Source organism: Leuciscus leuciscus (assembly GCF_965113295.1).
Source record: "Leuciscus leuciscus genome assembly, chromosome: 15".
NCBI classification, from domain to species: Eukaryota; Metazoa; Chordata; class Actinopteri; order Cypriniformes; family Leuciscidae; genus Leuciscus; species Leuciscus leuciscus.
In genome coordinates, this window is record NC_138739.1 from 18,352,373 (window position 1) to 18,379,410 (window position 27,038).

At 43.1% G+C, this 27,038-nt stretch overlaps 2 protein-coding genes across 2 annotated transcripts in view; one reads left to right on the plus strand and one right to left on the minus strand.

The window, feature by feature from the left end:
• The window catches only part of LOC309475595 (uncharacterized protein), a 374,444-nt gene that overhangs the window by 77,756 nt on the left and 269,650 nt on the right, over positions 1-27,038 (plus strand). The gene's annotated exons all lie outside the window — the stretch shown is intronic.
• LOC309475670 (uncharacterized protein) overlaps positions 16,045-27,038 on the minus strand; it is a 42,420-nt gene continuing 31,426 nt past the window's right edge. The window contains exon 6 of the mRNA XM_082138580.1: positions 16,045-16,282. Coding sequence (XP_081994706.1) covers positions 16,229-16,282 — 54 coding nt within the window. The 3' untranslated portion in view covers positions 16,045-16,228. The remainder of the gene's footprint in view (positions 16,283-27,038) is intronic.

Sequence of the window (27,038 nt, forward strand, 5' to 3'; positions counted from 1 at the left end):
AAGGACACACTATCTATAATATATGGGGATATAGGGATTGTCAAAGTTTTTTTTTTTTTTTTTTGTCATCTTCTGAATTTTTCATCAACGATACCAGGGACACCGAAACACCGGGGAAAATGAAATTTGGTGGGCATGTAGCCCCACTAGACTTTTACGGAAAAATTTCGTTTGGTCCCCCCCGCGCTGGGCCCCCCCCCCCCCCCAAACCCAAAAAAATGCAGTTTTTCCTAAATAACTACCTGAACCGTGGCACCGAGGATGAAGACATTTTTATGGTATGTTGGTCTTAAGAGCCCACATCAACCTAGCCCATAATCACTCATTTGTGATTTGCGCCCCTCCCATAAAAAATGAAAATGCAATATTATTCTGCTTTAATCGCCCCTATCTTCAGTTGAGATGTTCAGAACTGCACCATATTTCATGTGTATGATTAACTTGACATCCTCTGGGGGTATGCTAAGTTTCGTAGAGTTTCATCCATGGGGGGGTATAAAATACACTGCTCAAAAAAATAAAGGGAATACTTTTTAATCAGAGAATAGCATCAAGTCAGTTAAACTCCTGGGATATTGATCTGGTCAGTTAAGTAACAGAGGGGGTTGGTAATCAGTTTCAGCTGCTTTAGTGTTAATGACATTAACAGCAGGTGCACTAGATGGGCAACAGTGAGACAACCCCCAAAACAGGAATGGTTTTACAGGTGGAGGCCACTGACATTTTTTCCCTACTCATCTTTTTGGACTGTTTTTCACCAGTTTTGCATTTGGCTAGGGTCAGTGTCACTACTGGTAGCATGAGGCGATACCTGGACCCTACAGAGGTTGTGCAGGCAGTCCAGCTCCTTCAGGATGGCTCATCAATACGTGCCATTGCCAGAAGGTTTGCTGTGTCTCAAGAGCATGGAGGAGATTCCAGGAAGACAGACAGCTACTCTAGGAGAGCTGGACAGGGCCGTAGAAGGTCCTTAACCCATCAGCAGGACCGGTATCTGCTCCTTTGTGCGAGGAGGAACATGATGAGCACTGCCAGAGCCCTACAAAATGACCTCCAGCAGGCCACATGGTGTGAATGTCTCTGACCAAACAATCAGAAACAGACTTCATGAGGGTGGCCTGAGGGCCCGACGTCCTCGAGTGGGCCCTGTGCTCACTGCCCAGCACCAGGGAGTTTGATTGGCATTTCCCATTGAACACCAGAATTGGCAGGTCCGCCACTGGTGCCCTGTGGTTTTCACAAATGAGAGCAGGTTCACCTTGAGCACATGACAGACAGGAAAGGGTCTGGAGAAGCCGTGGAGAATGTTATGCTGCCTGTAACATCGTTCAGCATGACCGGTTTGGTGGTGGGTCAGTGATGGTCTGGGGAGGCATATCCATGGAGGGACGCACATACCTCTGAAGGCTAGACAATGGCACCCTGACTGCCATTAGGTATCGGGATGAAATCCTTGGATCCATTGTCAGACCCTATGCTGGTGCAGTGGGTCCTGGGTTCCTCCTGGTGCACAACAATGCCCGGCCTCATGTGGTGAGAGCATGCAGGCAGTTCCTGGAGGATGAAGGAATGATACCATTGAAGGGCCACCACGCTCACCTGACCTACATCCAATAGAACACCTCTGGAACATTGTGTTTCGGTCCATCTGACATCACCTGGTTGCACCTCAGAGTGTCCAGGAGCTCAGTGATGCGCTGGTCCAGATCTGGGAGGAAATACCCCAGGACACCATCCGTCGTCTCATTAGGAGCATGCCCCGACGTTGTCAGGCATGCATACAAGCACGTGGGGGCCATACAAACTACTGAGTACCATTTTGAGTTGCTGCAATGAAATTTCAGCAAAATTGACAAGCCGGCTGCATAATTTTTTCACTTAGATTTCCGGGGTGTCTTTGAATTCAATCCTCTGTAGGTTGATCATTTTCGTTTCCATCAAACGATGTGGCATCCTTTCGTTCATAATACATTACCCAGTCCATATTAGTATAGATATCCAGCATGATATTTTTCCCCATTGAGATCTGATGTGTTTTCAAAGTGTTCCTTTAATTTTTTTGAGCAGTGTACACTCATCGGCCTGTAGATGGTGGTGTTGAGCGAAGGGTTGCTGGTTTAGGATGATACTGTCACACACACACATGCAGGAATACAAACAAACGCAAGCATGCACACACACTGACATCCACACGCACAGACACACACCCATACACACACATACAAATCCACATGCACAGACACACACACACAAACACACACGCGCACACACATGTATGCACGCATACATACACGCACAGACACACACACACACACAGACACACACATACACAAACACACACACATACACACACACACAGACAGACATGCACATACTACTACTTTTTTTAGGTATATACATAAACACGCAATACAGCCAAATTGCTCAACGTCATTTATTTTTGTGGAAAGCCAGTGCAGGCCTGAGCGGCGGTCATATTTTGTACCGCCATGCGGTACATCTAGTTAATAACTTATTTTGTGAATAAACACTTTGTAGTGACATTCTGCATGATTGTTATTCCATCCATCAGTTCTCCATAACATTTATCCTATATGGTCACATTAGGGTCTGCAGGATCTTTGGCCGTAGACAGAGGAAACACTCTGGACAAGTGACCAGTCCAGCAGGACTATTTTTTCTTGTTTATGGTAATTGCAGTTTTAAACTAAATATAGGCCTAAAAAATATTTCAAGAAAATTGAGCTTGGCTTGTAACTTAATTTATTGTGGGACACCACTTTTGTGTATTTTTTGGTGTATTGTTATGTCTTATTAGGTTAACATAATCTCAAATAATTTCAATAATTTCAAATAAATCAACATTTGTAACATTTTCAAAGCCCTTGCATTTAGACATATCATCAGTGACGTATAGATGTTGACCTCACAACTACTGTATCTCTCACCAAAGCAGAGGCGACCGCTTTCTTTGTTTTATTTTCCTTTGGACAATAGATTGTTTGGACCGCTTTGAAATAGTGTGATGATGTAACTCCATCTTTCGCAGAGTGTGTGTGTCTGGTAGTGAACACTAGAGAGCGCTGACGACCTGTAATATTCTGCACAACACTTTTTTTTTTCTTTTTTTTTTTTGTGTGAATAATAATAATAACAATAAGCTTATATTGGCTACTGTTTTAGCGGAATACAAAATACAGATCTCAAGTAAATCAGGCATACAGTGTCTCTGTCTCTCTCCTGTCGGTCGGTTATGGGTGCGGCTCAGAATAGACCATCAGCAGATGCACATTAATAACTTCTTATCATTTATCCAGTCAGATATCCCTGAAACATATATTAATATGGATTACTTAAAAAACGTCTTAATTTGCGGTATTCAGTGTCACTAGGAGAGGGGGGAACAACCTAACGCTTTTTGACTTTCTCTCAGTTTGTGTAAATCTACTCAGGGTTCAGAGTATTTATTTTCCCCCACATTAATTTCACACGTCTAGTATAATTATGTGGTTTTGTTTTATTAATACAGTGTATACTTTTTTTCTTGATATAGGCCTACCCCGAAAGAATGGAAGTGAAATGTGACAACATGCCCCATAGGTGGAACACATTGTAACATGACCACGTGACAGCTTAAAATGCTATTTGATCTAATAAAAAAAATATACAAGACAAACTAAAATATTTTCTCAATAAAATACCATTATTAACTTTTTCATACAAAATAATAGCATTTTTTAAATAATTAATAAGTAATAATAACTTTAATAAGTTTGACAACGAACACACCAGAAAACAGCTATACAACATGGTTCAACACATAATAATAATTAATAATTTCTGAACATTGTTACTCAGTCTTTATTCACCTTTTTCTCATGTTTTATCAATAGAATTCATAAAAGTATATAATATATATCATAGTTTTAATAGGTGCTCATTGTAACGCAGTGTGACAACATGCCCCGCCTGGGCAACTGGAATTTAACCCCGGCTAGTGTCTTCTGCTAGTTAGATCTCTGTTAAATAACAGATATAAGATTCAAATAATATCAGATTTCTCTAATTTTAAATAAACACAAAAAACAGAGATGAAAAATTAACATAAGTAAGAACTTTTGCTATATGGTTAAACAAATGTTCAGTGATTTCTAAAGATTTCTGAATTTTGGCGCTTTGTTTTTTCTCTATAGTGTTGATATGGCAACTATAAATACACTATGTTTCGTCATGCTAACATGTGTGGAAGTATTTAAAACAATGGTGTTACAACCTTTGGCCCAGAGCTGTTTCTCTTATTCACTAGTGCTATTTTTCACAAGAATATGAAGATGACATAAAAGTACACTGTAATTCTCTACCGCAGTGTACTACGCTTTTACCTTTAGCACTGACACACAACTCTCATACGATGCTGTGTTATTTTTCTTTCAAGAATGTTCCAGCACTTGTTTGGTTCGATCTACTGCTGTATTTGGAAATGCACAAAGAGAAGAATCAGACGTCAGTGTTGCTGGATTCACTACTTTATTTTTAACAATGAATCAGTGTAGAGTGGAAATCTGTAGGGGAGACCGGGGACAGTTGCAACAGGGGATGAGTGCGACATGTCATTTTTATCCAATCAGAAACAAGCTAGAGTGATGTCACTCATAGACCCTCCCCCCACCAAGAAGACAGTAGACATATTCAACATCTGCTGCTGCATTTATTGAACAAAACTTGTTTTGGAGGTATGAAAGTAAATGTATTTTTGTCATACTGTCCCGACATTTTGTATGAATTAATCAAAACTTACTTAGTTTTGAATTATTCTAAGTGACATGGTTAGCATGTGTCAAAGTCAGTGTGTCTATATGATGTTCTGTCATGGCTGATTGGGTTGGGGACGGTTGCAACAAGTTATACATTGCATGTTTAATAAAAGTTTGTTGCATTGCAAGTTGTTCAATTCTTCATGTCTGACACTGAAATATGGAGAGATTGAATAGCATCTGTAACTCCTGCACACTGAATCTATGTAGGCCTATGTTCTACACATGAACAAACAAAACTCAATAACTGTTATTTGATAAATATCACTAAATAAATAAATTATAGGCTACAATAATATTAGTGTATACTTAAATAATAACAGTTAAAAACAGTTAATATTTTCAGAATTCTATATATGCTCATTGAGACAAAAAGCTAAAGTTAATTAGTGAGATTTAAGGTATTTTTAACATGTTGCAACCGTCCCTGATTGTGTTGCAACCGTCCCCTGGGTCGGGGTCAGTTGCAACATCTGGCTTCTTCCATTCAAATAAATACTGTGAACGATATGTCATATATAATCATCTTTAAATGGTATGGGTAATTAGCAGACAGATGCAAGTTTAATATATACAAATTTGGTTGGTCTACTCCAAATAGTCTCTGAGTAACTGAGAGAAATGCAAAAAGTGTTGCAACCGTCCTCGGTCTCCCCTAAAGGAAAATAATTCCTTTGTCCATTCATCCATCAGTCAACCGCACACATGCAATAGTAAACAGGAGCAAGACGTTTGTCCACTCAACAGAAACCACATTCATTTGGGTCAGTCTGACACTAAACTAACATGAAATAAACTCAGACCGCAGCACTTTGACCCAGAAATTGAGCTACATGAGTTTCAAAAACATTCTGTGGAAACAATGTGTTTCTTGCATGACACTTTGAACATGAAAATGTCTTTTCTGCAATGTCCTTTTTAGCTGATATACATCATGTTGCTTATAATTCCAGTGGAATGTATGAAGTCCCAGTTTAGGGGATTGTGGGCCCTACACTGTAAATGCAAACATGGTATTTAATTAAAAATAGTAAATTGACCTTAATAATTTTTTTTTTCAACCTGCTATTAACACTCACTTTTAGTAAGTCACTTGTACTTTGAGGTTGAAAAATCTTACCAGCTCAGTCTACTTGAGCTGGATTCATTTAGAAAAAGTAAGTTTATGACCTGTGGGCATGCGCAGATCAGTCCTCTCTATGCTAGACGGCGATATATGGCCACGCCAAGACCCGCCCTTGAATAGCTACTACTGGCTGAAGGAGAAAACTGTAATTTAAGCCACCATTTTGGTGATAAGTGTTTGTTTTAGTTGGGCTCTTGACCCTTATATTATTAATTTTAGATTGTGTTTGGCTGCTGTACATGAGTTATAACAGCCAGATGAACAAATTGAAAAGGTGATCTGATGGTGTTGGTTGTGTTTTAACATAATCGTTATTTCACAATAATTTGCCCTGATTCGCTGAACTCATATAGAGCCCAATTTCTGAGTTAGGTTTACTTTATTAATTATAGCAGCTCTGTCCTTGTACAGCATAATATTTTTAGCCTTTTCAATGAAATCCAAATAATCAAATAAATAATCAAAAAAAAATTTTTTTTTTTATGTAGGCACACACAGACATCAAGAATTAGCGTATGAATCTCAGCAATGGTGACAAACAGATCACCTCTGATCATAAGCTCATTATTTATTCATGCAGCAATGCATGATGGGAGCCATGAATGAGTTTTGATTGGTTGCACCCAGAATGCACTGCAACATGCTCTATAATTGTCACCATTGTTGAGATTCGCAGGCTGATTATTGATGTCAATGTGTCTAAAAACTAAATAAAAAATAAAAATATATATTTTTTAAGTTGTATAATGGAAACTTTTAAGAAATTCTAAATATTATGCTGTACAAGGACAGTGCTGCTATAATTAATAAAGTAAATGGTAAATGGACTGCATTTATATAGCGCTTTCACAGACCCAATGGCCACCAAAGCGCTTTACAATATTGCCTCACATTCACCCATTCACTCACTCATTCATACACCGACGGCGGTGTCAGCCATGCAAGGCGATCCAGCTCGTCGGGAGCAGCTGGGGTTAGGTGTCTTGCTCAAGGACACCTCGACACTTGGTCAGGTGGAACCGGGGATTGAACCACCAACCTTCCGGTTTGTAGACAATCTACATGAACCACTGAGCCACTGCCGCCCCGGCAGTGGCTCAGTGGTAAACCTAACTGAGTAAACCTAACTCAGAAATTGGTTTCTTTAATTTAAGTGATCTTGAAAAACGAGTGAGCAGAACTAAAAGTGTTAAGTTGTAGGTATTTAGTAATTCTAAATTTATATCAAGCAATCCACACAAAATGAAAAAAACTAAGTTAACACTAAGCATGGCTATTAAGTTACATGAACTTAAAAAAACGTGCTAGTGGTACTACTTGATTTAGTACTGCACACTTAAAATAAACAAGCTTTTCTAACTCACTAATCTTAAGATTACTTTGTTTAAATTTGTTGAGGCAACGAGTTTGCATACTTTTTTTAAGTAAGGTCAACTAATTACATTTTACAGTGTACTAACTTTTTACTTTATTTTAAAATACATGGTCTTCAGTTTCTTCCTAAAATGTAATCTTACATAAATACTGGTACTTGCATTTTGAATTCATAATTAACTAAGGTCAAAAGCAGTGATATTACCATGACCTACTGAAGGCGTAGGGGAGAGCGGGGCACAACCCTACGCCTGTTTTTTTTGACATTCTCAGTTTGTGTAAACTTACTTAGAGTTTAGAGTATTTATTGTTCATTTATTTATTGACCCACATGTGTAGTACAATTATGTGGTTTTGTTTAATTAATACAGTGTATACTTTTTTCCTGATTTACCCCGAAATAACGGAAGTGAAATGTAACAACATGCCCAGTACGACAGCGTAAAATGCTATCTGATCTAATAAAAAATAAATAAACAAGACAAATTAAAATATTTTCTCAATACAAAACAATCATTAACTTTTTCATATAGGCAAGGCAAGTTTATTTATATAGCACATTTCATACACAATGGCAATTCAAAGGGCTTTACATAGGAGAAATTAAAATAATTAAAAGAAATAAGAATAATTAAAACAGTTTAGAAAAATAAAATAAAATAAAATAAAATACAGTACAAACAGTCGGACAAACAGCGGCACAGTGCTCATTCAGTAAATGCATAGCTAAACAGAAGTGTTTTGAGTCTGGATTTGAATGTGACTAGGAGCACATCTGATCTCTTCTGGAAGCTGGTTCCAGCTGCGGCTGGCATAATAGCTAAAAGCAGACTCACCATGCTTAGAGTGAACCCTTGGTATTTCTAGCTGATATGATCCTAATGATCTGAGTGATCTGTTGGGTTTATATTCAGTGAGCATATCTGCAATGTATTGAGGTCCTAGGCCATTGAATGATTTATATACCAGTAATAATACTTTAAAATCAATCCTAAATCTAACTGGGAGCCAGTGTAAAGACCTGAGGACTGGTGTGATATGTTCATATTTCCTGGTTCTGCTCAGAATCCTAGCGGCAGCGTTCTGTATGAGCTGCAACTGTCTTATGGTCTTTTTGGGAAGGCCAGTGAGGAGTCCATTACAATAATCCACCCTGCTGGTGATGAAAGCATGCACAAGTTTCTCTAAGTCTTGTCTGGAAACAAAGCATCTAATTCTTGCAATATTTTTCAGATGATAGTATGCTGATTTAGTTATTGCTTTGACATGACTACAGAAACTAAGGTCTGACTCTAGTGTCACACCAAGATTCCTGACTTGATTTTTAGTTGTTTGACCCCTAGAGTGAAGGTATGCTTCACCTTGAGAACTTCATCTTTGTTTCCAAACGCAATGACTTTTTGAGACAGTTTTGTGACAGTTTTGTCTTTGTTTAATTGAAGAAAGTTTTGACACATCCAACTGTTGACTTCATCAATGCATCGGCACAAGGAGTCAATGGGGCTATAATCATTAGGCGATAGGGCTAAGTACAGCTGTGTGTCGTCTGCATAGCTGTGGTTAGCAATTTGGTTATTTCTCATTATTTGGCTCATTGGGAGCATATACAGGTTGAACAGGAGTGGCGCAAGAATTGAGCCTTGAGGGACTCCGCATGTCATGGATGTCCACTCAGACTTATGGTCTCCTATACTCACATAATAACCTCTCCCATCGAAGTATGACCTGAACCATTTTAGGACTATCCCTGAAAGCCCCACCCAGTTTTCCAGCCTGTCAAGAAGTATGTTGTGATCGACAGTGTCAAATGCAGCACTGAGGTCGAGTAGTACCAGCACTGATAATTTTCCTGAATCAGTATTTAAGCGAATATCGTTTATTATCTTTATGAGCACTGTCTCTGTGCTGTGATGCGGTCGGAAACCAGATTGAAAATTGTCAAAGAATCCATTCGAGCTTAAGAATTTGTTCAGCTGATCTTGCCTATGAAAGGAAGGTTTGAGATCGGTCTATTGCTTATGGTCTTATCCAGATTGCTCTTTTTCAGGAGGGGCTTGACAGCTGCAGTTTTCAGGGAGTTTGGAAAACTCCCAGAGAGAAGTGAGGCATTTACCACTTCTAGAAGATCTGCTTCTAAACTGTTTAACACACTTTTGAAAAAAGATGTGGGAAGTGTGTCAAGTGCGCATGTTGATGTTTTAAGGTGCTGTACGGTTTCTACCAAAATTTTGCCATCAATTTCTTTGAAATCAGACAAAGTTACTACTTTTTCAGGTGGTCTGATCTGTCTGACCTCAGTGCAACTCAAGGATGTGCTGATCACCTTTCTGATGTTATTGATTTTGTCAGAGAAGAAAGAAGCAAACTCACTGCACTTGCTGTTTGAGAGCATTTCACTGGGAATCTGGCTTGGGGGGTTTGTCAGTCTCTCTACAGTAGCAAAAAGAGTGCGTGTGTTGTTTAAATTGCTGTTTATAATATTTGAGAAGAAAGTCTGTCTAGCTTTGCCTAGTTCCATATTGAAAGCATGAAGGCTGTCTTTGTAGATGTTATAATGGACTACAAGTTTTGTTTTCCGCCACATGCGCTCTGCTTTTCTGCATTGTCTTTTCATAATTTATGAAATATATAAAATAATGTCATTTTTAATAATTTAAATAGTTTAATAGTTTGACAACAAGCACAATGGAAAACACAGCTATACAGCATAGTTCAAAACATAATAATAATGAATAATTTATGAACATTGACCCTCAGCCTTTATTCACCTTTTACTCATGGTTTCTCAATAGAATTCATAAAAGTATAGAATATCATAGTTCTAATAGGGTCTCATTGTAACGCAGTGTGACAACATGCCCCGCCTGCTCAACTCAGATTTAAACCCGGCTAGTGTCTTCTGATAGTTAGCGAAGCATTAAAGAAGTATATCAACTGTTAAATAACAGATATAAGATTAAAATTATATCAGATTTGTCTAAGTTGAAATAAACACAAAAACTTTTGCTGTGGTTAAATAAATGTTCAGTGATATCTTCAAAAGATTTATGATGCTTTTTTTTCAACTGGCCCCGCGTTAGGTTGTGCATATTGTCATCCCTATTTTGAAATATAACAATAATAGAGCAAACTGTTTGTTGTTGTTTTTTTAGAATTATTTTGTTCAGCCAGTGTCCCTTTATGTTACATCAGTAATCCAGCAGATGGAGACAAGTTGATGGCCACTTGAGAGCGCGTGCACGCGACAGGAAGTAAGTGCGCAAGTCTGCCCCATGTCTTAAAAATGCCAAAGTGCAGTGCCCTTAATGCACACTAAACCCACACATCTCCAGTACCGCTTCAGAGCGTTATGCATTATGTCCGGGAACTCATGTGCCCTGTAAACACTTGCAAGACTATAAGTGTGTCCCATCGAGTAGCCTACTCGAAGTTCTACACACACTTGCAGTCTTTATGCCTATTTGAACACTTGTCCAACACTGTCCCAAATAGAGCAAATAGCCTGTCATTCAAGTAGACAAGTGGTCAAGTGCAAAGACCGCAAGTGTGTGTATTTGGACAAGGCATCGGTACTGAACTGAAGAAAACATTTCCGTAAATGAACGTCATGATGGTCATTTTTGCGGTCATTGGGGTCATTTTTAGGCTGTAAACTAAATGGTTTCGAAATGACCGACTTCCCGGCTAGTTCTGTTATCAATACTAGCTGCAAGGAAACATATAATAGCCTACCAGATAAAACAATTATTCAACGACGAAATTGAACAAACACCGAGTAGTTTGCATCCAAAGCTCGCACTCTTTCTTTGTACCATAACTTTGCACCACTTAAGTGTTATTAGGAAATTATTTCACGACTTTGATTATATATCTTTTTTTTTATTATTATTCCTGTAAGCTCCTTATGGAGCATAGGGCTGCAACAACACCATGCCAACGCACTCTGTTCTGGGCTGTTTTCTTCAGCTGAGTCCATGTCACTCCGGCATCCTTCACTTCGCTCTCGACTGACCTTCTCCACGTCTGTTTGGGCCGTCCCACTTTCCTTTTTCCTTGTGGGTTCCAGTCTAGTGCTTGCCTTGTGACGTTGTCGATTGGTTTGCGAAGTGTGTGACCTATCCACCCCCATTTTCTTTTCTTGATGTCCTTGCCGACTGGGTTCTGGTTGGTTCTGCTCCATAGGTCTGTATTGGAAATCTTCTCAGGCCACCTGATGTTGAGAATGTGGCGCAAGCACTTATTGACAAATGTCTGTATCTTGTTGGTGATGGTGTTGGTAACCCGCCATGTTTCGGACCCATAGAGGAGGACTGCTTTCACGTTGGTGTTAAAGATGCGGACTTTGTTGCGCTGGGATAATGCCTTGGAGTTCCAGATGGGCCGCAGGGTGTTGAACGCTACCCTTGCTTTGCTAATCCGGCTCTTAACATCATCATCTGCGCCGCCATCAATGTTGACCACGCTTCCTAAATACACAAAGCGGTCGGTCTCCACCAGGTCTTCTCCCTGTAGCTGCAGTGGCTGATGTAGTCGGTTGTTCATCCGCATCACCACTGTTTTCTTGATGTTGATTTTCAGGCCGGTCTTCTCTGCCTCCTCCGCTAGCCGTGTTAGCTTTGACTGTGCATGCTGCTGTTTGTGGGACAGGAGGCCGACGTCGTCCGCAAACGTCGTGATTATATATATACACCTCGGAAAAAATACTGAGATCCGTGTGTGCGTCCATGACCGGATCGCTGTACTGAAATTCAGAATTTTCTGGACTGGGCATCACCAGTCCGATCAGTCCGATTCACGAACGAATGATTCTAACGAGTCGGTTCGTCTTAGTGAATCAAAAACATAAAGGTCAACCAGTGTAGTCTGATTCCCGAACGAATGACTTCATGAGTCGGTTCTTTCTAGTGAATTACACACAGCTCACTGTGGGACTTAAATTAGGCTAGTGAAGTTGCAGGCTGGTTGTTCATAAGGAAAAAGAAAAAGGCAATTAGTTAAGAAATAGGCTACATTAGCAATAACTGATTAAATGATAAGAGATGAAAATAAAATAAATATAATGGGATTAAAAATCCAATAAAAAGTATAATTATATTATAGTTATATAGTTACAGTACATGCACATATGGAAATGTTCAAGAGTTTGATTTCTAACATTATTCTCTCAACGGACATTTGCATCGATAGTCTAGTGTTATAATTGATTTGCGTTTGGTGCACTGTGGAGTGGGTAAAACGTTTTTTAATGGCTGGCTAACATATACCATTGACTCGCGCTAGCCTAGCATCGGCTAACTATCCAAATATAAGGACTGGATAATTTTGAAAAAAAAATGTCTACACTGATGAATAACAACCAGGCTGACTTAAAAATGAGGTCCGATGTCAAAAATCCCGAACCACCCCTTTAAAGGATCCATCAAATTGAGATGTTCTTCGACGGAGCTTTATATGACGTGATGGCTGAGATATGCTCCCGCTTGAGAAAGAGAAGCACCCGTACACATCTCTGATGTGCTTTTAAATATATACGTCATTAACAACTACTTGTTCAGTTCGGTTCTGTACAAACTGCATAGAATTTGTGTAATGTGTGTAATGTTTCCTGTCCTGTGTTTCCCTTGTCTTGTGTGCACTTTTGTTATTTCCTGTTCTGTGTCATGTTTTGTAGTCCTTTGTAGTTTTTCTTGCTTATTAGTTCTCCCAGGTGTTTCTAATTAGCCACACCCCCTTGTTATCTTGTTTAGCTTGTTTGTCTGTGTATTTAAACCTCTGTGCTTCAGTTGTTGGTTGTCGGTCGTTGTTTAATGTAGCTGTTACCTGTTCTTGTCCTGAGTTCCGTGTTCCGCCTGGATTACCTGTTTGTTTTATTAAATGTGTGCTTGCATATGGATTCTCTCTCTGCTTCATCCTTGCCTCATCATCGTAACAGAACGACCGACCTAATGATGAATCCAGCAGCATTTTTGCCAGTGTCTCTTCCCCAGCCACCAGAGAAAGGACAATCTTTTGAGGGGACCCGGTTGGTCATATTTCGTGGGTCCCGTGGAGGCCGCAGTAGAGGAGGTGGTCGAGAGGAGTCCCGACAGCACTCTCCATTCTGGCCCCTCTTCGACCCTGGGTTGGTGATGTCCAGCCCAGGGCCCTATTCGCCACTGGTTCCATCCAGCACAGAGCCATGCTGGTTTCCGGTGGTCCCGAGTCCGGTGGTCCCAGTTCCGTTGGTCCCGAGTCCGGTGGTCCCTGTTCCGGTGGTCCCAGAACTCCCCATCATCAGTCCAGCCGAGCCCGCACTTCACCCCAGTCCAGCCGAGCCCGCACTTCACGCCAGAGCTGCCGAGGCCAAGGCAGTACGCGTCGTGCCCGCCGCCCCTGAGACTGTGAGCATCATGCCCGCCGCGCCTGTGACTGACAGCGTCGTGCCCGCCAAGCCTATGTTCGAGGTTGATGACTTCAGCGATCTTCCTCCTCTCATTGGGCCTGACGAGCCAGAGCCAGAGCTTCACGTCAGTCCTGCCGAGCCAGAGCCAGAGCTTCACGTCAGTCCTGCCGAGCCAGAGCCAGAGCTTCACGTCAGTCCTGCCGAGCCAGAGCCAGAGCTTCACGTCAGTCCTGCCGAGCCAGAGCCAGAGCTTCACGTCAGTCCTGCCGAGCCAGAGCCAGAGCTTCACGTCAGTTCTGCCGATCCAGAGACTGTTCACGTCGCTTCTGCCGATCCAGAGACTGTTCACGTCGCTTCTGCCGATCCAGAGACTGTTCACGTCGCTTCTGCCGATCCAGAGACTGTTCACGTCGCTTCTGCCGATCCAGAGACTGTTCACGTCGCTTCTGCCGATCCAGAGACTGTTCACGTCGCTTCTGCCGATCCAGAGACTGTTCACGTCGCTTCTGCCGATCCAGAGACTGTTCACGTCGCTTCTGCTGATCCAGAGCTTCACGCCAGTCCAGCCAAGCCTGCACTTCACGCCAGCCCAGAGTCTCCTTCGCCGCTGGTCCCGCCCAGTTCAGAGTCCTCTTCATCGCTGGTTCCGCCCAGTTCAGAGCTCTCTTCGCCGCTGGTTCCGCCCAGCTCAGAGCCTTCTTCGCCGCTGGATCTGCCCAGCACAGAGCCCTCACCGCTGGATCTGCCCAGCACAGAGCCCTCACCGCTGGATCTGCCCAGCACAGAGCCCTCACCGCTGGATCTGCCCAGCACAGAGCCCTCACCGCTGGATCTGCCCAGCACAGAGCCCTCACCGCTGGATCTGCCCAGCACAGAGCCCTCACCGCTGGATCTGCCCAGCACAGAGCCCTCACCGCTGGATCTGCCCAGCACAGAGCCCTCACCGCTGGATCTGCCCAGCACAGAGCCCTCACCGCTGGATCTGCCCAGCACAGAGCCCTCACCGCTGGATCTGCCCAGCACAGAGCCCTCACCGCTGGATCTGCCCAGCACAGAGCCCTCACCGCTGGATCTGCCCAGCACAGAGCTCTCATCGCTGCCCAGCACAGAGCTCTCATCGCTGCCCAGCTCAAAACCTTCTTCACCGCTGGTCCTGCCCAGCTCAAAGCCCTCTTCAGCGCTGGTCCAGGACTCTTTACCGGGGAGCCTCCCCAAGAAAATTTTGGGGGGGGGCAATACACCTCCGGACCAGTCCGATCCGCCCTGGCCGCCTGAAGGTTCGTGGTCGCCCAAGGGGTCTTCACCGCCGTGGTCGCCCAAGGGGTCTTCACCGCCGTGGCCACCCGAAGGGTCTTCTCCGCCGTGGTCGCCCAAGGGGTCTTCACCGCCGTGGCCGCCCGAAGGTTCTTCACCGCCGTGGCCGCCCGAGGGGTCTTCGGACAAGATGGCCGACTCCACGCCTGTGTCTTCGGACAAGATGGCCGACTCCACGCCTGTGTCTTCGGACAAGATGGCCGATTCCACGCCTGTGTCTTCGGACAAGATGGCCGACTCCACGCCTGTGTCTTCGGACAAGATGGCCGAAACCACGCCTGTGTCTTCGGACAAGATGGCCGAAACCACGCCTGTGTCTTCGGACAAGATGGTCTCCTCTGAGCCGGTGTCTGTTCCTGTGCCATGGTCGTCTCCTCCCTGGCCGCCTGAAGGGTCGCCTCCACCCTGGCCGCCTGCACAGCCTGCTCCGCCCTGGCCGCCTGCACAGCCTGCTCCGCCCTGGTCGCCTGCACAGCCTGCTCCGCCCTGGTCGCCTGCACAGCCTGCTCCGCCCTGGTCACCTGCACAGCCTGCTCCGCCCTGGCCTTCTGCCCTGCCGGAGTCTTCAGGCCCTCTTCCGCTCCACGGGCCTGGCCCCCCGTCCCGCCCCCGGACCCGCCTCAGACCCACCACCCTCCTGGACTTTTATTTTCTGAGGAGTGTCTGGAATCCACTCCTTAGGTGGGGGGCTATGTAATGTTTCCTGTCCTGTGTTTCCCTTGTCTTGTGTGCACTTTTGTTATTTCCTGTTCTGTGTCATGTTTTGTAGTCCTTTGTAGTTTTTCTTGCTTATTAGTTCTCCCAGGTGTTTCTAATTAGCCACACCCCCTTGTTATCTTGTTTAGCTTGTTTGTCTGTGTATTTAAACCTCTGTGCTTCAGTTGTTGGTTGTCGGTCGTTGTTTAATGTAGCTGTTACCTGTTCTTGTCCTGAGTTCCGTGTTCCGCCTGGATTACCTGTTTGTTTTATTAAATGTGTGCTTGCATATGGATTCTCTCTCTGCTTCATCCTTGCCTCATCATCGTAACAATGTGGTTGTCACTACCTGAATTGACTGGAGTTAATTCCGTTGTAGAATGTGATTGTATCTCCTGTAAATGACTGAACTGTGTGTAAGCACATAATGGTGAATTGACAACTGAGTTTAGATGCAGTGTGTACATGGCCTTAAATCTAAACGCCATACAAAACAAAACAAACTTAGCATGAAGAATTGGATTAACGTCTCGTGACGACACCTGCGTACACCACCTCGTCCTCCTGTGTAACAGTCTGAAAGAAAACACAAAAGTTACAGAGACAAATGTTGAAGTATCAGAGTAGATGTTTTTCAAGAACACTGCTTAGTTACCACTAAAGAAAACCAAAGAAATCCCTCATACTACAACAGTCATAAAAACTACATTTTAAACGCACATTTAAAAACTGTATTTTAATGCATGCATATTCAAGAGAAACATTTTACTGTAAATTCAACTAAAATTATTAAATTAAACTTTCATGTCACCGTTATGACAACTGTCCAATATCGCTCTATTGAACATAGGCTATAATTACTCTCAGCTATTTTACTCTCAATTCTGTGTAGTTTTACCACTTTTTGGTTAGTGGTTTCATGAAGGTTTGACTAAAAAGCAATTTCTAATGAATGCCAGAGTATTCACACTCTTTCTCTTTCACAGACACAAACATGTCTTCACAGTTTTTTGTTCCGGAAGTCCAGTTTCCTGTGGAACTGTCTCTGTTTCAGCCTGCAGAAACACCCTGAGCTATTATAGGCCTGACGTTTTTACCAGTAAAGAGTATACGAACCCTTATACTGTACCTCAGAAATAACACTCTTGTGCTGTTCTCTCTTACTCCTGTCTCTAGATTACATGCCATTTATTTTTCCTTTCAATGGCTTCAATGTATCTACTCAAATTTATTCAGTTTCTTGGATCTAACACAGAATGCCGGGTTTTTTAAATTTCCACAAACAAGCAATGTATTAAATGTATTAATGCTATTTACTGTTGAGTTTATGTCAGTAGTGTCTATTTAATTTACATGTACAGTTCCCGTCAACTGCATCGGCATGTTAACATCAAATTTCTTTCCAGTTAAAGGCAGAAAATTACATTCCCACATTTAAATGTTACTTTTGCTTTGAATGAATGAATAAACAAACAAACAAATAAATTAATTAAATAATTTAACTTTGGAGGACTAAGAGTAACACTGAAAAATAAAATTAGTTATCAATTTAATAATTGGAAATAAATAAATCACTATTTAAATAGACAAATTAATGATTGTAAACTGTCAAAATCTATTTATAAAAAAAAAATATATATTTAAAATAATGAATTGTTTTCAAAGTGTTCCTATTATGCTATTAGGTTCCTAATTGTGTTTTGGAGTCTCCAACAATATTATATGCATTTAATTTTCTCATATTATACATTGTGGCAAAAATGAGATGAGCAAGATCTATTCACAGCTGTTATTTTATTAAAGGCAAAAAACACTCAAAATACTCAGAATCTCAAAATATATATTATAACCACTGGTATAAACATGCGAGATCAGCTTCAACAGTGTAGCTTCTTGTAGATGTTGTTCACGGGCAGCCAATAAAGACCATAGACTGGCATTACACACTATACGCAGGTTTAAGGTTTGTAACAGGGAGTGAGACTGGAATCACAGCTATATTACACACTACATTACCTTATTTGAAAAAGCAAAATAGGGGCACTTTAAATGAAAAATAGAAATTAAAACAGAATTTTAAAAATTTATTTCAAGTTTTGAAAAATATCCAAATAAAACTACACAATAGTAAATTATTTACATTTATATTTATATTGTTATGGCGCGTTTCCACCGAGCGGTACGGTACGGTACGGTACGGGTCGGTACCCTTTTATTTGCGTTTCCACTGCCAAAAGTTGAGAATGGTACCAAAAAGCCGAACCGTACCGTACTACTTTTTGGGTACCCTTCCGTTGGGGTACCTAGCACAGTGGTACGGTACTAAAAGGTGGAGCTAGACTCACTGCAGGACGTTGATTGGTTGACAGAGAATCGTCACTTGCGCGTGCTACGAGGGGAATGACAACATTAGAAGCGCCATTTTTTAATATACAGTTTAATATAATACTACTGTTACTGTGTCACGAAATGTAATTTTAAGAGTTTTTCAGGCGAGAATGTAGTTGTTTAAAGCTCAAATCTGTGGTTTATTTATAAAGATGATTTGTTTTTCCCCGGTTGTGAGATCCATGCGATCAGCGGGCGCTCGGCGCTCATGTTTCCCGGCTGGATGAGCCTTTCCTCGGCTAAGTTAACGTTAGTTCCCTTTCAAGGGAACTCCCGTTGCGTCGAGAAATGACGCTGTGGGAACGCTTTGCGTGATGACGTCTTGAAGCACATGTAAAATCAGTCCAATGGTGTGGCGGAACGTCAGAGGCGGGTGACGTCACGTACCAGGAAACTATAAAAGCCGGCCCAAAACAGAAAACGAAAGCTTTCTGAGTCTTCAGTTGCGCTCTGTGTTGAAATCTGTCCTTGTTATTTGGTGTTGTCTGTCTTTATATATATATATATTGATTCAGTTATGGCGAGCAAGCAGCAGTATCGAGTGTGTGTCCATCCCTGCCCGCGTTATTTAACGGGAGGTGACACACACACTCTTTGTGTTGTTTGTTTGGGAGAGGAGCATGCCCAGTCAGCACTCGAGGGTGGTGACTGTGAGCATTGCTGTGCGCTTCCATTGCGTACGCTCCGATCCCGTTTGGCTCGGTTCAATCCCGACCACGTTCCCCAGGGCTCGGGTCCCGCCGCGGCTGAGGCTCGGCGGCGATCTCAGACCTGGGGTTCGCAAATGGATCTGTCAGTGGATGTTGAGACGGGCTCTGCCTTATCTCAGCATCAATCTGACAGATCCAGTGCCTCTCATCAGGGTGCGGAAGCACGCGCTGCGGTTTCTTCCCCCCTGATAGAGGCACCAATACTGGGTGATTTAGAGGAGGGCGGGAGTATTGGTCCCGACACTGTGGCTGAACTACGCAGAGCCACAGATCTGTCTCTCAGGGCCACCAAGGAGACCGCCAGATCAATTGGGCGGTCTATGGCAGCCCTGGTGGCCACTGAGAGGCATCTGTGGCTCAATCTGAGCGACATTAAAGATAAAGAAAAAAATGTTCTCTTAGATGCTCCGGTCTCCACGGTTGGTCTATTTGGCGATGCAGTTAATAGTGCAGTAGCAAAATCACAGGAAGCTGCCAAACAAGCAGCTGCTCTCCAAAGACTTCTCCCCCGCCGTTCTTTCTATGAGGCTGCTGAGCGGGAGCAGCCTCACTCCTCTAAAAAGAGCGCTGAGCACCGTGCCACTCAGAAACAGAGCGTTTCCTCCCGTGCTCCCCCACAAAAACCTCGGGGACACGGAGGGCGCGCTCAAACCCAGCAGTCTTCGAGGGGTAGAACGGATCTGCGGACCGTTCTTACCGCCAAGAAGGCTGCTGGGAAAAAGTCCTGACGTCCGAGGACCCAGGACAAATGAGGGTAGTCCCCCCCGAAGCAGAGCGGTTAACACCTCATTTTACGGTGCCCGTCTCTCTTCGGTGCCCTCAGGGGACCGTTCTGCCAACCCTGCCGCCTCCGGTGTTACAGGGCGCAGCGGTCTCCGGCGAGCACATATCTCAAGGTCCACCCGGAAACGTAGTGGCCTCGGGATGCCCGCCCCCTCCGAGGAGGGTGCTAGAGCAGTCTGTTCGGTCGTTCCCTGCCGGTTCACCGTTACAGGGCGTCGAACAGGCTACTCAACAGCAACAAAATCCAGAAACCAGTCTCGAGAGGCTGGTACCTCTAGTAGAATCTTTGACAGCGTGGAAGCTACTGTCAAATGTTTCTCGTTGGGTCCTGCAGACCGTGGAAAAAGGGTATCAGATACAATTCAAGAAACGCCCACCTCGGTTTATGGGGGTCCTGCCCACAGTGGTGGGCCCCGAGCAGGTTCTGGTTATGGAACAGGAAGTGAACACTCTGTTAGAGAAAGGGGCCATAGAATATGTACCTCCCTCCAGCAGGGAAACCGGGTTTTACAGCCGGTACTTCATAGTTCCAAAAAAGGACGGGGGATTGCGTCCCATTTTAGATCTTCGAGTTCTGAACGAGTCAGTCATGCAGCTCAAGTTCAAAATGTTAACATTGAGGCAGATCGTGCCACAGATCAGGTCCGAGGACTGGTTTGTCACGATAGACCTCAAGGACGCATATTTCCATATATCCATCCGTCCGTGTCATTGGAAGTTCCTGAGGTTTGCTTTCGGGGGCAAAGCATACCAATATCGAGTTCTTCCATTCGGCCTAGCTTTATCACCCCGCACTTTCACCAAATGCATGGATGCAGCTCTGGCGCCACTGCGCCTCCAGGGTATTCGCATTATGAACTACATCGACGATTGGTTGATTTTAGCTCATTCGCATCAGATGGCGGTTCAACATCGAGATGTTGTTCTCGCCCACATGAAAGAGTTGGGGTTACGGCTGAACGCCAAGAAGAGTGTGCTTTCTCCACTACAGAGGACCACTTTTCTAGGCGTGGTTTGGGATTCTGTGTCGATGCAGGCGCGCCTGTCACCGCCACGGATAGATTCCATCCTTGCAGCTGTGAAAAGTGTAAAGCTAGGCCAGCTACTCACTGTCAAACAGTTCCAGAGACTGTTGGGTCTCATGGCAGCAGCTTCCAACGTGATACCTTTTGGACTGCTACACATGAGGCCCCTGCAGTGGTGGCTCAGGACCAGGGGGTTTTCCCCGAGGGGCAACCCATTTCGCACAATCAAGGTCACGCGGCGATGCCTACGTGCCTTGGTTATGTGGAAGAAGCCTTGGTTCCTGTCCCAGGGCCCAGTGTTGGGAGCTCCTTGTCGTCGCAAATTGCTAACGACGGATGCTTCCCTCACGGGCTGGGGAGCGTTCCTGGAGGGTCGCTCGTCTCAAGGTCTGTGGGAAGACCATCATTGTTCCTGGCATATCAATCGCCTAGAGATGTTAGCTGTCTTCCGGGCTCTGAGGAGCTTTATCACAGATCTCAGGGGGCACCATGTGCTAGTACATACGGACAACACATCGGTAGTCGCCTATATCAACCACCAAGGGGGTTTGCGCTCGCGCCCGTTATCCAACTTGGCACGCCATATCCTCTTGTGGTCCCAGGGGAAGTTACTGTCACTCAGGGCAGCTTACATCCCCGGGGTACAGAATATAGGAGCAGACACTCTGTCGAGGCAGGGGCCGAGGCCCGGGGAATGGAGGCTCCACCCCGAGGTGGTGGAGCTGATATGGAGGGAGTTTGGCCAAGCACAAGTGGATCTGTTTGCGTCTCGAGAGACGTCTCACTGTCCACTTTGGTTCTCCCTCACGCATCCAGCTCCTCTGGGACTGGATGCTATGGTACAGACGTGGCCGAGGCTACGTCTGTACGCCTTTCCCCCAGTTGCTCTGCTCCCGGGAGTTCTGGAAAGAGTTCGCAGGGACCGGGTCCATCTACTTCTTATAGCCCCGCGCTGGCCGGGCAGAGTATGGTTTCCCGATCTTGTGTCCCTCCTCGACGGGCATCCTCTGGAGTTACCCGTCAGGAGGGACCTTCTGTCCCAGGCAGAGGGCTCGATATTTCACCCTCGGCCAGAACTGTGGAACCTGTGGGCTTGGCCTCTGAGGGGGCCCAGCTCATAGAGTCAGGTCTCTCAACCGAGGTTGTTGAGACCATTCTACAGTCCAGAGCTCCCTCCACGAGGAAACTTTATGCCCTGAAGTGTAGAGTATTCACTTCTTGGTGTAGTGACCGTCGGTTGGACCCAGTCCACTGCCCAATTGGTACAGTGCTGGAGTTCCTGCAGGAACGGTTCACTGCAGGTCTGACCCCGTCCACTTTAAAGGTCTATGTGGCGGCCATAGGTGCTTACCACATTCTTTTGGGTGGAATGTCTGTGGGGAAAGACCCCTTGGTATCTCGTTTCCTTCGTGGCACTTGGAGGCTGAGGCCTGCAGTTCGCTCTAGGGTGCCACCTTGGGATTTGTCCTTTGTGCTACAAGGCTTATCCCAGGCCCCCTTTGAGCCCATTGAGGAGGTTCCTGAGAAGTTTCTTACTCTGAAAGCTCTTTTCCTTCTGGCTATTTCTTCTCTCAAGAGAATAGGGGATCTTCAAGCATTATCGGTGGCTCCGTCATGCTTAGAGTTTGCTCCGGGTATGGTTAAAGCGTTCCTTCATCCGAGACCGGGTTATATCCCCAAGGTCCCCACTAATGTGGTCAGACCTGTTGTTCTGCAGGCCTTCTGTCCTCCTCCCTTTCAAAATGCTGACCAGGAGGCTAATAATTTGCTTTGCCCTGTGCGGGCGTTAGACGCTTACGTCCACAGAGCTGCCTTGTGGCGTAAAAGTGATCAATTATTTGTGTGCTTTGGGTCCCCTAACAAAGGGGGCCCGGTGTCTAAGCAAAGGATGAGCAAGTGGGTGGTCGAGGCTATCTCACTTGCTTATGAGGCGGCTGGGCAGCCTTCTCCTTTGGCTGTCCGGTCGCACTCGACGAGGAGTATGGCGGCCTCTAAGGCCCTTATTTCAGGAGTTTCTTTACAGGACGTCTGTGATGCGGCAGGCTGGTCCTCACCGCACACTTTCGTCAGGTTTTACTCTCTGGATCTAGACTCTGCTCCAGGGTCTCATGTTTTGTCTTCCTAGTGCTGCTCTACGGATTTCACACAGGACAGACATTTGTAGCTATGGAGGCGTTGGTATAGACGTTCCCACAGCGTCATTTCTCGACGCAACGGGAGTTCCCTTGAAAGGGAACGCCTCGGTTACGACTGTAACCTCGGTTCCCTGAAGAGGGAACGAGCGTTGCGTCGCCCTGCCATATCTCCTTCATGCCTGTCAGCTCGACTTCAGACTTTTACGAAGCTTTCGTTTTCTGTTTTGGGCCGGCTTTTATAGTTTCCTGGTACGTGACGTCACCCGCCTCTGACGTTCCGCCACACCATTGGACTGATTTTACATGTGCTTCAAGACGTCATCACGCAAAGCGTTCCCACAGCGTCATTTCTCGACGCAACGCTCGTTCCCTCTTCAGGGAACCGAGGTTACAGTCGTAACCGAGGCGTTCTTCTGACGTTCGCCGATGACTCCGACGGTAGTGGTTAAACATGAGATATAATTCGTCTTGTGCAGACCTAACGGGCGATCTTTGGTCTCGTGAATATATAATTCGTTCCCTGTCAATCGTTTTGGCTGAGGGCTAAGTTTAGTTTCATATTATAGGCTATTTGTATTTAACTTTACAGTTGTAATGTTAGACTAGAGCGCAGCATTTGGGCATTTGACTGAATTGTTTGCTTTATTTCTATTGTATAGCTTCTTGTACCTTTTACTTAAACTTTTATATTGGCTATTATTGATAAAACTGAAATTCTACAAAAAGAAATATGGTTTCTTGTCATTTTCTTATTACAAGATTATCACTGATGTTTATTGCAACATTTGTACAAATGCATATATTGCCTGTAATATGTGTAATTTTTTTTATTATTTAAACGAAAAGAGGTAACAGTTAACGTTAGGGTTGTGTTTTAAATTTCGTTTTGTTATAAATAGAATAACGTATAACGTGCAGTGAATAATCAATATGCGTTGCACATGAACCACATTTGTGTCCCTATAATGTTTAATTTATTTAAATGAAAACGAAAAGAGGCAGAGTAGTGTTTTATAACATATTTCGTTTTATTGTTGCTTAAAATGTACATACAGAGTAACAGAGATAACCGGAGTAGCAGAGCGAGCTGAGTGACGCTTTTAAGAACGCGCTGTACCATGTGCATGTAGGAGTGAGTCGCACATGGCAAGTACAAACTTTGCGTACTTAATATTGAGAAAAGCCTAATGTCGGCGCTTGTCTTCTTGTGACAAACATGTCGAGGAGCAAGAACAAGATCTGCTGTATATGTCATCCATTGTAGTTTACTAAGTTCTTCTTCGCGCGAAAATGACGTCGATCGAAACACCACGCCTATCAAGTAAGGGTACTGTTGGCAGTGGAAACGCTAGCCAGATCATGGTTAACAGACCCGAACCGTACCGTACTGTACCGTACCGTACTGTACTGCTCAGTGGAAACGAGCCATTACATTTGCGACTTGCTTTTATTTGTCCTTTTGTCAAGCATGAAGCAGTGCCCATCTTTATACCAATGTAGTAGAACTCGAAACTGAACAAAGCCGGACTTGGACTCAAGCTGTTTTTTCAGGAGCATTTGGACTCGGCCTGGACTCGGACTACCATGAGCTGGTCTTATAGTCATAAAAATATGGTCTTGGACTCGGACTTCAGTATGAGAACACTGCTTTATACCTTGCGTGTTGCGAACTACATAACATGGCTGGCAAACAAGAACTTATTTAAAGAGGGATTGTAGATGCGTTTACTAGCTGGTCCATCAATGAGAGGTTTTGGTCATTCAGTGACAGAATCCCAGCAGGTTTAGTACAAACTCAACTACTGACTCACTGGTGGATCTGAAGACTCACTCTCCTCATGCAAAGTTTTTAGATAGCAAGCAATAATAATTACAATTGACAAATGAAAATCAAAAACTAGTCAAAATAGCTGCTTTGAAATAAAAGTATATTTATGGGGACATTCAGTGTTACAAATGTAGTTTTTGTCACCGCAGTCAAATGAGAGGTATAAAAAAAGCCTAATTTTGAAGGCAAAAGTTGAAATGTCTTTCCCATGTTCAAATTCGCAGAACTATCTTCAGCTCTCAGTGTTACAGGAAACTCACACTTTTAGCAGCGAGTCTAGCGGTGTTTATTTTAGCGCCAACACATGTAGCCTACTGTTTTTACAGTTATTTTTGAGTGAAGTGTCAAGATCTGCTCTTTCGCTCCTGTCATTGTGGACATCTAACCAGAGCGCCTTTTTTCCCGTTATTGCTTTTGTAGCTCAGAGTATGTGCAAGAGCCAAAGTTGAAGCATTTATGTTTAACCTATAGAGCGGTACGACTACGGTCCCACATGTGGAATAGTTATTTATGTGACCCTGCATGAGATTTTAGAATGTACAGTGATGTCACATAACTGCCAGATTCAAACTGTACTTTCGTGCTTTGGCTGGAGCTGAGCCAGAGACGGACACGCTCAGCACTGTCATATATCACAACTATACAACCACATAATGTTTATTTTAGGTTTCAGACATTTAAATATACTAAGCACTAGAAAAACAATACATTTATTGTATTTTGCCATTTGATAATCAACTTGTTTTACCTATTTCCAGGGAGCCTACTGTACATCTGGCATAGGACTACAGATGAAAACTCTCCTTTTGGCTAACTCTGGCATATTTTACAGTTGAGCTGGTATGTTAATATGCACTGTCCTTGCAAATAAAAAAAATAAAAAAAATATGTACAATACACACTGTGTCTATGGAAGCGGCAATAATAATCCATTAAAATACAATTTAATCTAATAGGCTATTTTCAAATATAACTGTTTTATTCATATCAGATACATGTTGTTTAGGTATAAAGGTCACTCTATTCTTCTCACAGTTCACCGGGAACTTCATTTCATGAATTTCGGGAGAAACTAATGAATTTACGTGTTGTAAATTTTTTTTTTTTTTTTTTTAAAGGGACAATGCATATTAATGAACATCTTAGCTTTTCAGCAGTGTAAATATGCCAGAGTTAGCCCCAAAGCTATTTTACACACACACACACACACACACACACACACACACACACACACACACACACACACACACACACACACACACACACACACACACGTATGTATATATATAATATATATACACACACACACACTATATATATATATACACACACATATTTCTATGAATAAATGTATTAAATGTAAACTATTTTGATATTATTATTATTAATAAATATACATTTATTAAATTAAACATGAAACGACATTCAATAGTAATAATGTCAATCCGTTGATAGGGTCAGACACAGTATTTTATCTAACCGGCTTACTGGTGTGTCAGTGTTTATTTTGCTTGTCATTTAATTAGTTGAGATATACTGTGATTTTTGACATTTGAACATTAAATTTCTATTCTTTTTTTACATGTATACACAGACATTTCATGGAACGTTAGGTCATGAAAATTTGCCTAAAAGTCATGGAAAAGTAATTTAAATGTATTGGTAGAAATGTGTACAAACCCTGTGCATTTCACAGACCTTTCCTGTATTACTTTTCATTACAGGTCTGATGAAGAAAGACAGGCAAGACAAAGGCAAATGAGGCATTCTGAAAAGAGTGTGTGAGAATAAGACATTTTTACTTCTCTTACCATGTACTATATTTTGACTTGTATTCTCTGCTATCCTTTTAAAGGCAAACAAGTGTGTTAAAGTGTAAATGTGTGCGGCATAAGGCCTCATGGGTGTAAGGTTGGCTTTTTTAAGTAATCTTGCTTCTTGCATTTTCTAAAGCAGTATCATGGCTAACATGATCTTAGATGTGCAGATGAAACGGTTCTGTTTTGTGTGTTTTTGGCTACAAGTGACGTGAATGGGAAAGAAGATTGAGGAAAGTGTGTAAAGGATGTTTATGTCTAACCACAGATGTATATGTACAAAAATCTAATTAATTTGTACAAACAGATATGTATATGTACCGTTTTAATGTACAGAGAAATGTATAAAGTTTCACCTATCTTCATCAGAACTAATTAAACCGTTTGATACCTAAATAAATAACAATGAAATTATTGTCTTGGCATGTTATTCATATACAAACAATGCTGGTATTTTAACCATAACCCTTTTCATTATCAAGTAAATCCATAATTTATTCATTTTAATAACATCTTGAGACTTTTATCTCATTATGACTTTTATTTTGATGATTATGGCTTACAGCTTATTAAAAACGTATCGGGTATTTCGGGTATGAAAGCCATAATCATTAAAATTATAACAAATAAAGGCTTGAAATATCTC